General features: G+C 50.6%; 1 protein-coding gene across 3 annotated transcripts in view; it reads left to right on the top strand.

Annotated features, from left to right (window-relative positions):
* TIAM1 (TIAM Rac1 associated GEF 1) overlaps positions 1 to 16,449 on the top strand; it is a 122,325-nt gene that overhangs the window by 44,055 nt on the left and 61,821 nt on the right. For 2 of the 3 annotated variants that reach the window (XM_058861915.1, XM_058861922.1), the window contains one exon: positions 11,437 to 12,419. In XM_058861915.1, the coding sequence (XP_058717898.1) occupies positions 11,448 to 12,419 (972 nt within the window). In that variant the 5' untranslated portion in view covers positions 11,437 to 11,447. Of the gene's footprint in view, positions 1 to 6,345; positions 6,525 to 11,436; positions 12,420 to 16,449 lie in introns of all 3 variants that reach the window. The other variant, XM_058861913.1, reaches the window with a different exon arrangement.

The raw sequence follows: 16,449 nt of genomic DNA on the forward strand, positions 1-16,449 counted from the left end.
TTGGGGAAGAGCCGTGTCAGGAGATGCGACGGACGAGTCGCGACTGAAACCGGTCAGCCCAGATAAACTGAAGCCATCAGGTTCTGTCAGGATGTGCAAGATAAAACCTGAATGCTTCATTTACCTTCAGCAGTGCCAGGCTGGTGCTGACCAGCCGAGCTTTGCATGTCTCTGTCTCTGCCCGCTGGAGGAGCGGGGCTGTGCCATGGTAATGCCCGGTGAGAGACCTGCTGCCTTGGGGACAGCAGCCCTTGGGCACCTGCTCGCCTGCCTCCTCCCAGGCCCTGATTAACAGGAGTCAGGATTCCCAGGCATGTTTTGGGAAGCTTGGGCTCCTTTTTGCTGTTCCCGTTGTCTCCGGCAGCCACGGCAGGAGCGCTCGGAGGGTGGGAGTGCTGTGGGGAGTCCTGGCTTTCGGCCCGGGTGAATGGCTGTCTCAGCATCTTCACCTGCCCCTGCCCCACCAGAGAACTTGTGCTGCCACCGACACGTCAGGCAATAAACAACCGCTTTTGGCAAGCTTAGGATGTTCAATGCACGCTTTCTGCTGGCTGGATACAGCTTGCTTTCCTCCTTAGCCACCCAGTACCCTTTCCCTCTGGGATGGGGCCGTGCTGGGTCTGTCTGCAGCTGATGAGAGCGCTGTGCTCACAGTGAGAAGGGAGCCCTGGCAGCAGGAGTCCAGCCCTGCCCTGCCCTGCAGTGCAGCTGCGGTGAAGGACAAGTCCTGAGCGGTGCTGATATATGAGCACAAGCTCACAGAGAGATCCTGGTGCCAAAACTTGTGCAAGGCATGCTGTCATCTGCAAAGGACATCCTTTGCTTCAATCCTTTTTCTTACTGTACTTCCCTTGTGGCCTCGGCATGGAAGTTATTTTGCTGTCCTTTCTCCTGCCTCCAAAGCAGTAATTGAGGAACCTTACACAGCTTTGGTGTTCAGTGAGGTTCCTCAGGCTCCCTCAGAGAGAGAGGGACCAGAAGGGGAAAGCTCTGCGGATCGTGCCTTTGCCTGAGCTGTATTTCACACCGGTTTTTCCGCAGACCTCTGGAATCCCTCCCTAGTACTTAAGTCAGGGTATCTAAAATTAGATACTTCATATCTCAGGCACCATCTTAATGATCTGTGTGAGGTCTTTGGCACTGCTTGAAAATCAGATTACTTACCTCAGTGTTTAAATAAGGAGATACACTAAGCACTTCCTCTCCAATTCCCCCTACCACAATTATTGCCCTTAATTTTTTTCCACAACATTTTGATCCTTCACATCCTGTCTCATCGGTCACTCACGCCAAGGGCTTCAGTTTTTATTGCTGGAGCCTGTGGTGCTGGGTGGTTCTTCTGTGCAGGAAAGGTCCCTCTCCTTGGCAGTACAATGAGAGCTCCCACAGATCCATTTGGAGCTCGTTCTCCTGGCCCAAACATTTTCTTGTTACTTCTCAATCTTTTTAGTGCATTTGGCACGTCCCACCCTCGCTGTGTATCAGCAGTTCTCTGCCCATTTGGCACGAGCAGAAAGCCCTTTTTAAGCAAAGTGTAATAACAATAACATAGAACCTAAAGGTAAACAAACAAGCCACACCTTATTTTTTATTCCAGCTGCATTTTGAGAATTCTTTTAGTTTTTCAAGTATCATGTAAATGTACACGGAGGCCAAATGGGCTCCTCCTTCCTTGCAGTTCCCTCCTGGCTGGGCTTAGTCTGCCCCACAGGCTCCAGGGAGTTGCCCTGGTGGCTTCCCATAGATTTGCTTATGTCTGATGATCTGAAATTAGAATCCTTCCCCTGCTCTGCCCTTTGCTGGAAACCTGTAAAACCTTGCAGATTCCCCCCAGGGTAGAAAAGGGGATTTTCCCACCATTAAAAATAAAAGGGAAGGAGAAAGAGTTAAAACATGCTCAGATAGTTGTAAAAATGATTGAAAAACAAACAAACCCACAACCGTGTCAATTATTCACATCCCCTCTATAAATAGAGAAACCCTGGAGAGGGGGCTTTGCCTTGGGCTACCTGCTCTGCTCTTCCATTGATTTATTGCCAAGGCCCCACAGTGCTTTCTCAGTGCTGTGCTCCTGGTTTTGTTCCCTTTAGCTGGGATTTGGGCATGGCTGGCTGCTGGCTCTCTGGAGGTTTAAGGTCTCTTGACAAACCTTCCTCCCTCCCTCTCTTTTTGCCTCTTCTCCCCTCCCTTGGAAATTGTCATAGGGGTGGTGCTGCTGCAGGTGGAGGAGCAGGGCTTCCCACACCTTCCCCTTTAGGAGTTCTTCTCAAAGGGAATGTGGGTTTATTTTTCTTTGCCCTCCTCTTCATCTGGAGGATCACCAGCATTGTTCTCCCAGCCGTGACAGACACGGAGGTTGTGTGTTAACAAGATGCTTGCAAAGAGGTTTTGCAATTGAAGCTCTACCAGCCCATTCCTGGGGATGGATGGATGGGTCCCTGACCTTTCTGGATGGTCACTGTCATCAGACCCCAGTTTCAGGAGCAGCCATTCTCCTCAACAGGTAGTATAAGCCGTGGTTGGTTTGAAATTAATTTTTCTCACAAGCAGCGCTCGGTTTGGAATTAATTTTTCTCACAAACAAAAGGCTTCTATGACATTTTAAATGCCATCGAAAGAAAACAGAGAGAGGAGCACGTTTGTAATTTATTTTCACTATTTTAAAAGTCAACTGGCTTCTGCAGTCCTCTAAAGTTGGTCTCAGGGCTCAGTGCCTGGATCGAGAGTGGGGAAGCTCGAAACATTTCTGGAGTGCATTTCTGAACAAAGACCTGAGCACAGAGCAGTTCTTCCATCCATCCATCCATCCATCCATCCATCCATCCATCCATCCATCCATCCATCCATCCATCCATCATCGCTGGTGCAGCCTCACCTCGAGATGTGGGGGCGGCTTTGGGCACCACAGTTTAAGAAGGATCTAAAGCTATTGAGGAGCATCCAGAGGAGGGACACGAGGATGGTGAAGGGTCTGGAGGCTTGTTGGGGTGTCTGTGCAGGGCCAGGAGCTGGACTCTGATCCCTGTGACGCCCTTCCAGCTCTGCAGATTTTACGCTCCCTCTCCTGTGGGTTTTATTTTGAGAAGGGCAGCCCAGGGATATGGGATGGGGAGAGCCAGAGCTGTCAGGGCAGCAGAGCCCTGCAGCATTTACCTCACTCTCAGGGCAGGGCACTGGCTGGACGGATTGCAGCAGCAATTCATATTAGTTAACTAGCTATTAACTAACAGAATGTGGCCTCCAGTCACAAACCAAGGGCCTGATCCTCCATTTCAGGAGATGGGAACACTGGAGTTGAAATGGAACTGGGATGGTGGGTGGGGAATACAGAACAGAGCTGCTGCTGAGTATTGAATGGTTTCTGTATGGAATGCCTACTGCTTCCTGTCTCTGTATGTGCATCCTGCTTGGCGGTAGAGTTACCGAGGGCTTCTCCAAACTGGATGAAGATTTACTTAACAACCAACTGATTGCATTTGAAATCTGACAAAAATAATGCCTCATAAAATGAAAAAGTAAAAATAGAATTGAAAGAGAGCTGTCCTCCTTCTCGCCAACTTTTCCTGTTCACTGGACAAGGGAATATATTTGCATACTGATTTTTTTCATCCTGGAAAGGAAGGGTTGTGCTTTGAAAAGGAGGCTCTTAGAAAGCTACAGCTTCCATATTTTTCATCCATTAATGTTCCCGTCAAGTGTCCGCAAGCAAAAAGAAAACAGGTGTGCTGGATTTTTCTCCAGACTCTTGGCAGTGCAAAATCCAGCATGTGGAAATCAGAGCTCTTTGCTGTACCTGGGATTGCAGGTAGCAGATGTGAATAACAAGGTGCTCCTTTAATCTATTCTGCTTCCTCGCTCTGCGTTTAATCCATCTGCGGGGGATTCCTGTGTTCCCGCGGCCGGGACTGGCAGCACGATGAGCCCTGTGGGAACTCCTTGGCCTGCTTTTTGGAGGCACTGCTCTGTGGCTGTGCAATAAATCCAGCTGTGCTGCTTGCAGGCCTTCAAAGGGTGTGGGGAGCTGCGCTGACGTGCACAGGCGTTGGCTCGCACACACCACGGATGTGTCTGAGTGTGTCAGGAGCAGTCGGTGCTGGCGGGGGATGTTTCGTCTCCAGTGCAGAAGTTTGAAAATCTTTATTTGATTTTTTTTTTTTTTTAAATAAAAATCAGATCAGTTGTTCCATGAGTCAATGTTTACAGCTGTTCATCTCCCCTGAGAACAGACTGGTCAGCTTCCCCCTTGCCAGTCTCCATGGGAGCATCCGTGGGAGCAAACATGTCCAAAAAGGGCTCAGTGCTGGGAAGGAAGTAATGGGGCTGTGCTTGTGTTTGCTTCAGCCCTTCCTCCTGAATGAGGAGCATGGACATCACTTTCTGCCCTGTTGGACCTTCTGACACCTTGCTGGAAGGAGGGCTTTGCTGGAGGCTGCTTCACAACTCAAGAAGTTGCGCTGTGGCAGAGCCTGGGCTGTTGGAGTGAACCAGGACACTGAGGCTCGTTCCAGTGCACATTAATGTCACACAAAGTATGAAAAACGGATGTTCTTCTTGAAAAGTATGAATCAGTTTAACTTAGAAAAGACTGGGAGTTGTAAAAATTAATGGGAGCAAAACTTTTCAGGAAAGAGTTGATGGGTAATGATAAATCCTTGTCTTCTGGAGGAGCTGTGCGTGCCCAGTACTCATCTGTTCATGGCAAGGGATGTTGCCAGCCCTTCACATGTACTGGAGCAACGTGAGGATTTGGATAATGCAGGATCCAGCTGCAAACATCCCCTTTTTAGCAAAGGACTGCCAGGAGAGAAGGGGTTTTGCTGGAGGAGCACAGGTGGTGTGTGCAATGGGCTGCCTTGGAGCTGGTTTCTCAGGGGAGTGACCAGAGTTTGTGTCACCCTGGAGCAGATTTTACTGAGTTACAAACTACTCAAAAGGCACGTCAGGGTGGAAGATCTGATAAAATGCTGGGCTGTGTTTTGTTCTTCTTTCGGTCAGGTTTTTTGGGGGCAGTAGCAGCCAGATCTGAACAGAGATGGTCACAGTTCCTTTTCCCGGGAGGTGAGGAATGCTCATGGCAGGGTTGCTCCCTGGGCGGTGGGTGCAGGTGGGGAGCCTCTTGCCTGTAGGACCTTTTTTGTCAGCAAGATTCCTCTCTTGGAAATTATTGGCAGCTGGCATGATAATGAGTCCATTTCAATATAAATGAGCTTCATTTTATTAATTTCTGCCAGCTCCTGAGCAATTAATGAACTGCTTTTCAGATCTCAACCAACAGCTTGGGGGAAGAGGGGGAGGTGAGGAGCAAAGAAGGGAGCATGAAGGAAGAGAAAGAAAACGAGAATCATTTTAGTTTTAAAAAGAGCCAGTGACTCTCGTCTCTTTTGAGAATCCAGCCAAGAGTGAGGATCACACTTTCCCCACCAAGCAGCTTTGAAGAACATGAAGGGCAACAGTAATCCCTCCCCAGGTTTTTGTTCCTTGGGACCTGTGGAGAAGTTTATAACTCTCCCAAGTTTGTGTGCAGTGTTGAGGTGATGTTTTAGTGCTGGTGCTTGGCTGGGAGAAGGGGGAGTTGGGTGGCAGCTGGATTGGGAAGTGCATTCAGCCTCTCCCAGGCCTGGAGTAGAGCTGGGCATTCACCAGTGGTAGCAGGCCTGGAAAGGGCTGGGATTTGGTACCCACGTGAGCTCAGTGTCTGACTTGAGGGCTGTCCTAAGGACTTGTCTCAGGTCTAGGTAAGCACAGACTGCTCTCTTGTGTCTGTGCCTTCCTGAGCACAATTAACCTTTCCTTTCCTTGCTCACAAAACCAGATGTAAATGCTCTGTCCCAAAATCTGATTCGCCCTTGGAAAATGGTAATGAAATCCCTGCCTGCAAAACCGCCCTTTCCTTAAATGAAGCAGTCTGCAGAGAAATCTCCTCTGAGGCCTTCCAGCGTCTCCTGGGCGGTTGGGTTCCCCTTGCTGCCAGAAATTGAGCCCTGCTTTGTTGGACAGGGCCTCTCTTGGTGGTCGTCTTCAGATGCAGGTGTGGTTTTGGCCCTGAGCTGAGACAGGCAGGCCTCAGCAAGGGAATGTTAAAGTCTGGGGGGATTTTGGTTCTGCGGAGCTGTGGGAAGAGTAACTCTCCACGTCCTGTGGTTGGGGCTGGCAGTGCTTGACTGGGTTTTTCATTTATTCTGCCACCATCAGATTTCATCACCTGAATTTGAGCACAGCATTCCGTGCTGTACTGCCCAGTGCTCCTTAGGTAAGTGCTGGTGACAGGTGCCGGCAGAAGATGCTCCCGTACAGCCCTCCCTGCTAACCCTTTGTCTGATTTGTTTTTCTCCCCTTTCTCCCCAGGTTTTTGGCATGTAGTCATAGAGTCTGACGCGGGAGTAATGGAGCCGCTGAGTGGCAGGTGCTGACAGCTTCTGCAGTCCCAGTAACTGCTCCTTTCGGGGTCATTTGCAATTCTGTACCTCTAAATGCCACAGCTCTCTGGGGGAAGGTTGCACTGGATACCGGGACTGCCTCGGAAGGTACACGTGCGTCCCTGTGGGGTTCTGGAGGGCTTTGCTGTGCTCTGGGATGCTCGGGGAGGGGAAGGGCATAAGCTGCATGTGCTGGGCACCCGGGCTGGGCTTTTCAATGGCTGTCAAGCAGCTCCTGGTGACATCCCTTCCTCCTTCCCTCCTCCTCTTACTGGAATTGCCTGCAGGGCCTTTCTGGAGTCCATCCCGTGCTTTAACACATGGGAGAGCGGCTCACAAAAAAGAAGTGGCTGGTTAAGAGGTTCTGATGTGAAAACAATGAAATACGCCGCTGGAGTTTCTGAGAAACTCAAAGGCTTTCTGTGGAATTTCAGCCTCTCCATTGCCCTTTTGAAAAAGCACATTTTAATTACAATAAAATGTGTGTGTTCACACTTGGTTATTAGTCTTGTACATTTTTCTATGTGGTTCTGGTGAGTTCAGTAAAAATCTTTGTTGTTGGCTGGCAGATTTTAGCAGAAGTTTATTTCTGTAGGCTCACTGCCCGCTGTGGATTTGATCATTGTTCTGGTTCTCACAGCCTTCGAGCTACGCTCCAGGAGAAAAATACAGATTTGTCACCAGGGCCTCCCACTAGAATCTAATTTTAAATTTGCAATCTGTTGTCTTGTGAGGTGCTTCAAATTTGGTTGGAAATTTAGTATTTTTCAGATATGCTTCTGGAATCCAGTGGACCAACCTTTTGCAGGTTTAAGAGTTAGTAACATGGGTTTAATTGAAATGAGTATTCTGGTTTTGTAATTATTTTAAGAAATAATTTAATACCAGGGTTAGGGGAAGAGGAAGGAAAATTACTGATTTTAAAGGAAATTATGTTCTCTGAGTGGGCCATCATCAGTGGTCATCTAGAATGTGATATAATTTATGTGTAACCATTTCATGTAAGAGTCATCCAGCAAAACCTCAGCAGTTCAGCTGGAGGTCAGTCTGCTTTTCCAGCATACCCAGTGTAGGGAACACTGTTTTTCCAAAGCTTGACCGCAAAGTTTGTGTTCTCTGTGCTGGCAGCCTAATCTTGAAGTCAATCTGAAGTTTGATCTTTCAAAAAACATATCTCAACCCCCTGTCCTGTCTCTTGGATGTGCAAGCTGGCTTAAAGGTGACTTTCTGGAAGTCACCACAATTCTGACATCTTCCCCGCACTGAAGTGGGAAGGAGCAGGTTTTTTGGGAGAGAGAGCCCTTTCCCAGCATGGAAGGTCAGGCCACCTCTTTGAGGATGTGGAGACAGAAGTTGCCACCCCTCATTTGCCCAGCTTGGGCTGCAGATACAAATCTGGATCTTCCGCGTCTTCGGTGAGTGCCTGAGTCAGGGCGCTGGTGCCTCTTCCAGGAGACGTGCCTGTCTCCCTGCTTTGCTTTTCAAGCCTCTCCCTTCCAGAGAGAGAGAGATTTCATCAGAGGCCCTCAGATCCCACAAAAAGTTTGGGTTCTGATGAATCAACATTTTCTGCTGAAAAACGTCCAGCCAGTTGAGCTCGCAGCGCGCGGCCCTGTGCTGATCTCTGTGAGGCTCAGGGTAATTCACAGCAGATTCCCAACACCACCACGGACCTGTCTAAAGCCTGGAGATGTGTCACACTTGATCTGTGTCATATCCTGGTGGTACCTTGATGGGTCTTTAATGGTGGCCTTTGCATTTGGCGGCTTGAGCTAACAAGGGGAGCCTTTGTCCTACCAGCACTTGCGTGCAGCTCCCATTAACATTACTCATTTTCTTAATTTGATACAGATTTTTTTCATTGAGTGTGCTAAATGCAGTTAAGCCACAGACAGGCAGCATCTGGCAGTCCTTGCTGAGCAGTTTAAGACGCTGTTGCCCCAGGGTGTCTGCTGTGGCCCGTGAAAGGGGGAGGCTGGGGCTCCCCTCCCCGGCCCAGCTCCCACTCGCTGAGGATGCCGGTGTCTATAGCAGTGCCAGTTCCCCTCTCAGGGCTGCCTTTCCACATCTGCCTGCGCTCACCTTGCAGCTCCCTGCTGCCAAAAACCAGAGGTGTCACTCACCGTCCCTCCTCCTTGGTGCTATGTCACCCATAGTCCCATCCTGTCCCCACTGTGTCCCCAGACAGGCACCCTTGTGCTGCCTCTGGCGTGTGCCTGGCCAACTCTCTAGCTCAGCAAAAATGAACTAATAGCTAAGCTCTAACTAACTAAGCTCTTCTTTTTATTGTTCTTTCTTTTCCCCTTCCCTGCAGATTTATTTTCTGCTGTTTTAGTGGACTCTGCTGCAGGAGCACTTGATTTGGTTCAGGGTAACTGGTGGAAATGCTGATGCAGAAGGGAGGCAGAAGTGGGGGTGAGAAGGTAGGATGGGGCCGACTCCCAGCTTGACCTGGTGGGGCCGACTGTTGCATCTGAGCTGTGTCCTGCATCTCCCAGGGGAGTTGGGCTCTGCCAGGGATGGTGCCAGACTTGGGGAATAGCGCTGGATCAGCTGTGCTGCTGCCTGCAGCCCTCTTGCACCCCCTGGGCAGCGTTCCTGCAACCTTGCAGCCGGGAATTCCCTGGGATTAGGCAGGGCCTTTCCAGGGAGCAGGAGCGAGGTATGGGCTCACTGGTAGCTGTGGATTTACATACATCCTCACCCACACCCCCACCCAAAGCGCCAATCCACAGAATTAAAAAAGGCCAGCTCTTTACTTTGAAGTCTGACACTTCTTGCCAGTCTCTAGCAGATACTTCATTGTGTGAAATCACTCCCTAAACATTCCTTCTGTGGAGAGAAGACTTCCTTCCTTCCAGGAGAGTGTTTTCCTCACTGGATGCAGCCTGAGATGCTGCTCCTTTCCTCACCAAGCCCACTTGCGGTCCTGTTCCTTCTCTGGCTGGGGGAAAATCTTCCTGGTGTAGTTGGAAGGTAAAGAACCATTCCAGGTTTCACGAGGACTTTTTTAACTGCTCAGCTTGTCCTTAGGTTGAGAAGGGATAGCTGGAGATGGGATGGGTGGCTGGAGACTGGGGATAAAAGGTTCAGGCTCTGCCGGGCTGTGCAGCTGGTGGAAATCCCGCTGGGTGGAAGTGTGGTCAGCAAGAACCAGAGCAGGGAAAGCACTGCCCCGAGAGGTTTCTTCTGCAGCACAGAAGTATTGAGGTCTGGTTTTAGATACCTGTGGAAGAAGAGATGTGGGTTTTGTGCTTTAAAATGTTCTATAGGCAAAAGCTGGCTGATTGTTTTTCAGTCTTTATCAAAGAGTGGTAGCTCTTAGGAGGTAATAAACCCTTGTCTGTGGATTGATAAAGCTGTCTTTTTCTTTTTGTGTTTTAAGATTTAAACCTGCCCTTTCTTCAGTGCATTTATTTTTCTAAACAAGTCATGTCAGCCAAAAGGAGTTCTACCATTTATTTCAGTAGATGTAGGGCATTTCCTCCTGTAGTTTACTTCACGTGCAACTGTATTTATGTTCAGTACAGAAATGCCCAGATATTTATGGTGTTGTCTGTTGCTCCAGCACTGAACTGACTTCTAGCCTCAGCCATGAGCAGCTTTGCTGGGTGGAGGAGCAGAGGCACAGTCCTCTTCTTGTGGTCACAAGCATCACTGCAGGGTTCAGTTCTGTCCCGTTGTTTAGTGCCATCAGTTCCTCACTTTCCATGTGTTTATGTAGGTCTGATTCAGTTCTGTGCAGCAGCACCAATTGTGTAAATATACATAGTGAGGGAAAACACCTGGGTGCATTCATTCTGCCAGCATCTGGTTCAGTACCCATTGGCATCCTGGCAAAGGAGAGGCAATTACCCCAAGAAATTAAAAACTCCAGATTATTTTACTGTCAGGGCAGCTTTTTTATTTTCAACCAAAAGTAATGGAAATCCCTGAAAACAAAAAATTTTGTCTTGGAATTTCTATTCCAGACTGATGGACTGTTTTTCTCTATGTAATCGTCTCGTGTGTAATTCAGGATCTCCTGTTTAATTTTGAACTTTGGCATTTACTTTTCTTATTCCTCTTCTTGCCATCAGGCCAGAAGGAAGGACCTAATACTACTGATAAAATATTTCTGACATTTGTTGAGTGAGATCACAGACCTCAGAGTGTTTTCCAAGGTTGAATCAGATCATCACTCCCACCTCCTGGATGGGAAACCTGTTCCACGGCGGGACATGCACAGCTGAATAATGCAGGAGGCTGGGGCTGGGGCTGGGGACACAAACCCCGTCCCTGCGTTCCAGCTCAGATCAAAGAGCTCAGATCTGCTTATCTGCTTCAGAGGGAGTGGGATGGAAAGGTTATTTTTGTATAGTCTGAGTCACTCATGCTAATTTATTTTTCATAATATGGCTTTCTTGTGTGGGGCTCTCCGTACCTGCTTAATGTTGCACAGTTTTTTGTTCCAGAAATCAAACCTGTCATTAGCTCGCTGCCAAATGGGAGGATTTGTACTTTGCTATTTGATGCTTCACTTTGCAGTTCCTAGCCAAAAAAAGAGGTGAAATCTCAGCTAAAGGTGTACATCTCTCTACTTTTCAGCAGCTGTTACTTGCAGATAAACAGGAGCTGTTGATTTTTAGAGTTTGTTGGCTGGAATGACGACACTGATGCTGAGAGTCAGGTGAATGTGTGCAGAGCTGAGACGGCACTGTGGTGCTAAACTGGTTCCAGTTCCCACTGAGCTCCAGGGTTGAGTCCTTACCTCTTCTGCACTCCTCGTTTGCACCAGCAGAGCCGTCTGGCTGCTCGCTGCATTCCGATTTAACCGTATTTCTAAGTCTGACGGTACAGCCGCCGGCTCCCGTAATTAATTCTGTGGAATTATTGCCGCGGTCGCGGCAGTCCCCGCGAGAACGCGTGGCGTGGGTTTTGGGCCGGGTTCGGTCATTAGTTAAGCGGAAGAGCGGCTGTGGGTGTATCGGGGTGTCTGTGTGCCTGCCTCCCCTAACGGTGCCCGCTGTGTCCCCCGCAGACCGTGACGCCATGGGTAACGCGGAGAGCCAGAGCGTGGAGCACGCCTTCTACGGGGACAAGCAGCCAGGGCTGGGCCGCAAGCACACGTCGCGCTCGCTGCGCCTCTCCGGCAAGGCCTCGCGCCGCACGCGCCACGCCTCCTCGGGCAAGGTCATCCACCGCAACTCCGAGGTGAGCACGCGCTCCAGCAGCACGCCCAGCATCCCGCAGTCACTGGCCGAGAACGGCCTGGAGCCCTTCGCCCCCGAGGCCAACCTGGAGGACTTCGGCAGCGCCATGTGGGTGGAGCGCGTGGACATGGGCCTGCGGCCCGTGTCCTACCACACGGACTCGTCGGTGACGCCCAGCGTGGACAGCAGCACGGTGCTGACGGCTGCCTCTGTGCACAGCATGCCCGACTCGGAGGAGAGCCGGCTCTACGGGGACGAGCCGCCCTTCCTGGGCGAGGGCGACGGCCGGGCGCTGCGCTACGCGGCCAACGGCAGTGCCTTCATGGACGCGGCCAGCTTCAAGAAGAAGCGCTCCAAGTCGGCCGACATCTGGCGCGAGGACAGCCTGGAGTTCTCGCTGTCCGACCTCAGCCAGGAGCACCTGACCAGCAACGAGGAGATCCTGGGCCTGGCTGAGGAGAAGGATGCCGATGCCGCGCAGGGCCCGGAGGCCGGTGGCAGCCCTCAGCCCCTGGCTGCCTGCCAGCGGGCCAACTCCATGAGTGACCTGTATTCCCCCAAAACCCCCGGCGCCGCCATCAACGGGGGTCCCCGAAATGCCTTCGGAGGGTACTGCCGGAACCTGGTGTCCGACATCCCGGAGCTCGGGAGCCATAAGATGGCATCGGTGACTGCCGAGGATGCTCCTTCCTCCTACAGTAACTACAACACGCTGCCCTGCAGGAAATCCCACTGCCTTTCCGAAGGGGCCACCAACCCCCAGATGAGCCACAGCAGCAGCATGCAAGGCAGAAGGGCAAAAACCACCCAGGTAAGGCGGTTTTCTTCTGTCATTTGGCATTTGCTGGGCTGGGTCTACAGATGAAGGTTTTCCGGGTTCTCCCAGGCTGTGTTGTCCTTCAACACCCCCTTTCCAAGCAGAAAACTGTTTCCAGGAGAGAGCTGAACTAGCCAGTCTCCAGAGCTGGCTCAATTCCATCACTGTCCCTTCTTTATCTGCAGCTCTCCTTGGACCTTTTCCACTCCTCACTGCCTCTGGGACAGGGAAATCTGCATTTGCCAGCAGAAGATTTCCCTGCGTGTTTTGCAGTGCTGAAGGTTCCTTTTTTTCCAGGGTAGCTGCCAAAACTGATCACTCCTCTGCAGAGCTGTGTCCCCTCTTTTGCCCTCCCCACCTTGTCACCCTCCCCTGCCTGCAGTTGTGGCTGGAGGCAAAGAAAAAAACCTGTCAGTGTTTTCCTCCATGCTGAACACACACTGGGCTGAAATTTCACTCTTCTAATTAGCTGATGTTTGTGTCTGTGCAAAACATCTCCCCAAAACAGCACTGGCACTGCCAGGCCTGCTGTAAACTGAGAAGTGATGGGGGCATGGAGATGTGTGGAGTGGATGCTGCTTCTCTGAGCCAGGGCCAGCACAGAGTCGAGAGGAGCTCTGCTGTCAGGTGCCCCTCTTGCACTCCAGGCCTGGGATCTTGGGCTTTGCTACATGTTGCCCTGCTTTTCCCTGTCCTGCCTGATGGAGTTCCTGCCTTAGGCTGCACGCAGTGCTTCTGCTGGCAGTTCAGTGGCAGATGACCTGTAGAGAGGGGCAGAAAGGAGTTCCAAACCCTGCCCTTGTCTCCTAGCCGTGCCTGGCATGCGCTTTGTGGGCAGATTGTGCTCAGTTGGAGTCGGTTTGAATCTTGTGTGAGCAGAGCTCCAGCTGCCTGCTGGAAGAGCTGGCAGCGGTGTGTTTTACCGTTCCCTAGAAGTGGCTCAGAAACACGGCCTGGGAACACAGAGCAGGGATGGGGCAGGGCTGCTCCCCTGCCTGGCTGGCCCCGTGCTGTGCCTGGCCCAGAGACGGGGGGGGGGAGCTGCACACTGGTCAAGGCCAGAGCACATCCTGCTGCTCCCTGAGCTCTGTCTGAGATCCAGGACTGGGCAGCAAACACCAGGCAGGCTCTGCAGGGCTCGGGGGAGGCTCCAGGAGCCTGTGCCCCATCCGCTGGCACTGACTCATGGGAGCTGCTGGGATGGGGCTGCTCAGGGACTCCCAGGCCGTGCTCGGTCTGTGGAGATGAGCTGCTGCTAAATATAAAACTGACGTGCTGAAACAGATGCTGCAGCATCCCACAACAACAGCTTTGTTCTTCAAAATCAGCTCTTTGCTCTCGGAGGTGAAAAGCCTCTGGTTTTTCACTGCCTGCACCAGCGCAGGATAAAAACCTAGAGAACAACAAGCAAAAAAAAAAAAGGAGATGAGTTTTGGCAGCCTTGGACCTAACAGCTTTCCTGAAGATTGTTGGGTGCAACTGCTGCCTGCAGCCTGCTTTCAAGTGTATTTAAGGAAAAAGACAATAAAGTCAGTCATGAACAGCCAAGCATTTGTTTTTTTTCTCGGTGCCTATCCTGGCATTCAGAAGATTCCTCTGAGGCATGTAGTGAAAGTCTGGAATTTAAGTAGTATTTTGTGAGGCCTCAACCATACCCAGGGAAATTATTTCATGAGGCTGGTTTCACTAGATGTATCTCCCGAGACTGGAGATGATGGCTGTAAGGAGTCTTAGCAGTGATTATTACCATGGATAAATTCAACAAAATTAAAGCTTTGCAAAGGTCAAAATTCCTCCTCCCAAGTCTTTAATCCCAGCAGCATCCTCTAAGTATAAGATAGTTGTCAGAAATGAAGTCATGTCAGCCCCAGCCTAGCCTGAGCAAGCTTAGGGAAATGACTGCCATTATGTGTTTAAAAAGGCAGAAATGAAGTCTAAATTTGCACACAAAGTGAAAGGAGTTCCTTGGTGAGCCTGATCAGGTGGCTTTGGATGGGCTGAGGGGAGGGAAGTTACCAATCTGTGTCTGCACCAGGTCCCCAGGCAGCAGTGTCTCACACTTTGCTCCTCTTTCCTTGACACTGCTGACGTGGAGTGTGCTGGGAGCTGAGGTGTGGAGCTGAGCCCATGTCACTGCCCTGCTCTTACTGTGCTCCTTGGCACTCTGCTGGCCTGTGCCAGCTGGCACTTGGGCACCTTTTGGGCAGTTTTGTTTCCCTCTGCCCTCCCTGCGTTTCAGCACTTTTATCTTTATACTCTTGATGATCCCCTTGCCCTGGAGCCTGTCATGTGTGTCCTCATGCTGGAAAATACTTCCTGCTATAAATCTGTGTTTTGACCAGCCTCTTAAACTGCTTCCCCCACCCCAATCCCACAAAATAATTGTCACATCTTAGGGCCCTGAGGGGACACACAAGGGTGACCCAGGGCCGAGTGTAATGGGGTGTTGGACACTGTTTTCCCTCTTGGCCTTGGGGCCAGTGAGGTGTCACTGCTCTGTGGAGTCACCTAATGGATTCTCCTAGCCAGGAGTGAAGTTTCTGCCCAGATCCTTGTTGTCAGTCCTCACAAGACTTTGGAGTTGTATTTGCCAGTGGTTTGGGGTTTTAGCCCCCTTTTTGGAAAGCTGTAGCTGGGGTATACATCTGTTTCTTTAGTCTTAGCTGCCCTGAAAGGGCCTGATGATCGCTGGTGGGTGACTTTTGACTAGTTCCTAAGGGAATCACTGCCAGAAGGATGGCTCTGAGCCCACAGCAATGGCCTCGTGCCCTGGTGTTTGGTTCCTGAATCCAGCCACCATTCCATTGCATGCTCAGCTGTGTTCATGAACATCATCGTGGTTTCTCTAAGTTAAATTTACTGCAGGTTGTCACTAGCTGTGCTTTCTGGGCTCTGCTGACCAGTGCTCCTAGAAAAATGTATCCCAGAAAGAAGGTGCCAGAATCATGGCTGCACATGTTTTGTTCCAATGCCTTATCCACGGGTTCTTTGCAAGGACATAGTTTACATTAAAGGGAAAAACACCAACACACCAAAAACAGGGAAGAAAAGCTCACCCTGTCCAAATTTAAACCCTAAATTAAACGGTGGGAGTCACTTTCCACTAATTGAAGGGAGCTTTTTCCCATGGAGAGACAATTCTATTCAATATGCACAAGTGATTAGTGCTCACAAGGTGGCTCTGGGGCACCCACGCAGCAGTTCTGCTTTTCCCAACATTGTGCCATTAAGGGTTCAGCTCTGCCAAGCGAGACTTCCCGGAGAGCTCTGCTGGGATCATGTTTGGCTTTTGGAGCTGATGTGGTGTAGGTGGAAAGGGCTTCATTGGCTGACATTTGCACCCATTTTTCCTGGAAGAGAGAAAGCACAGGTTGGATACAGCTTGTTCTGGCTGTGGGCTGTGAGATCCCCAGGATCCTGCAGCCTGTTTTGTGGGATCCAGGTTTTGTTTAGCTGCCCTGTTGTGTCCTGTGGCAGCTAAACATTTGCCTGCAGGAGACTCCCTCCTTCTCCTTCTCCTCCTGGTGGGTGTTCAGAGACAAATGTACCCCATGCTCGCCTGGTCTTATGAGCCCTAATTGACATTTCAAGGTGGGAATTTGTCAGAGCAGCTGTGGCTGCCCCTGGATCCCTGACAGGGCCCAAGGCCAGGCTGGACATTTGGGTCTTGAAGAAGCCTGGGATGGTGGAAGGTGTCCCTGCCCATGGCAAGGGATGGAGCAAGATGGGATTTAAGGTCCCTCCCAACCCAAGCCTTCTATGATTCTATGAATTAAGAGATGAAAACCTTGAGATGTGGTTTTGTGCCCCTTCCAAGCCTGTCTTGCCATCTCTTTATTCCATATTCCTTGTGGAGCTGAGTGGGGGAAAGCAACAAACTTCCTGCCTGACTCACTTGGAAGCTGTGCCGGCTTCAGTGCCAGCCCCAGGCCATGTCCTTGGCGTGTTAAATCCCCTTTTGTCCAATTTTAAAATTTATTACTATTTTTAGGCCTCTCTAGGTAACCTGCAGGAATCTGGGATC

Source organism: Poecile atricapillus, chromosome 1, assembly GCF_030490865.1.
Source record: "Poecile atricapillus isolate bPoeAtr1 chromosome 1, bPoeAtr1.hap1, whole genome shotgun sequence".
Classification (NCBI taxonomy): domain Eukaryota; kingdom Metazoa; phylum Chordata; class Aves; order Passeriformes; family Paridae; genus Poecile; species Poecile atricapillus.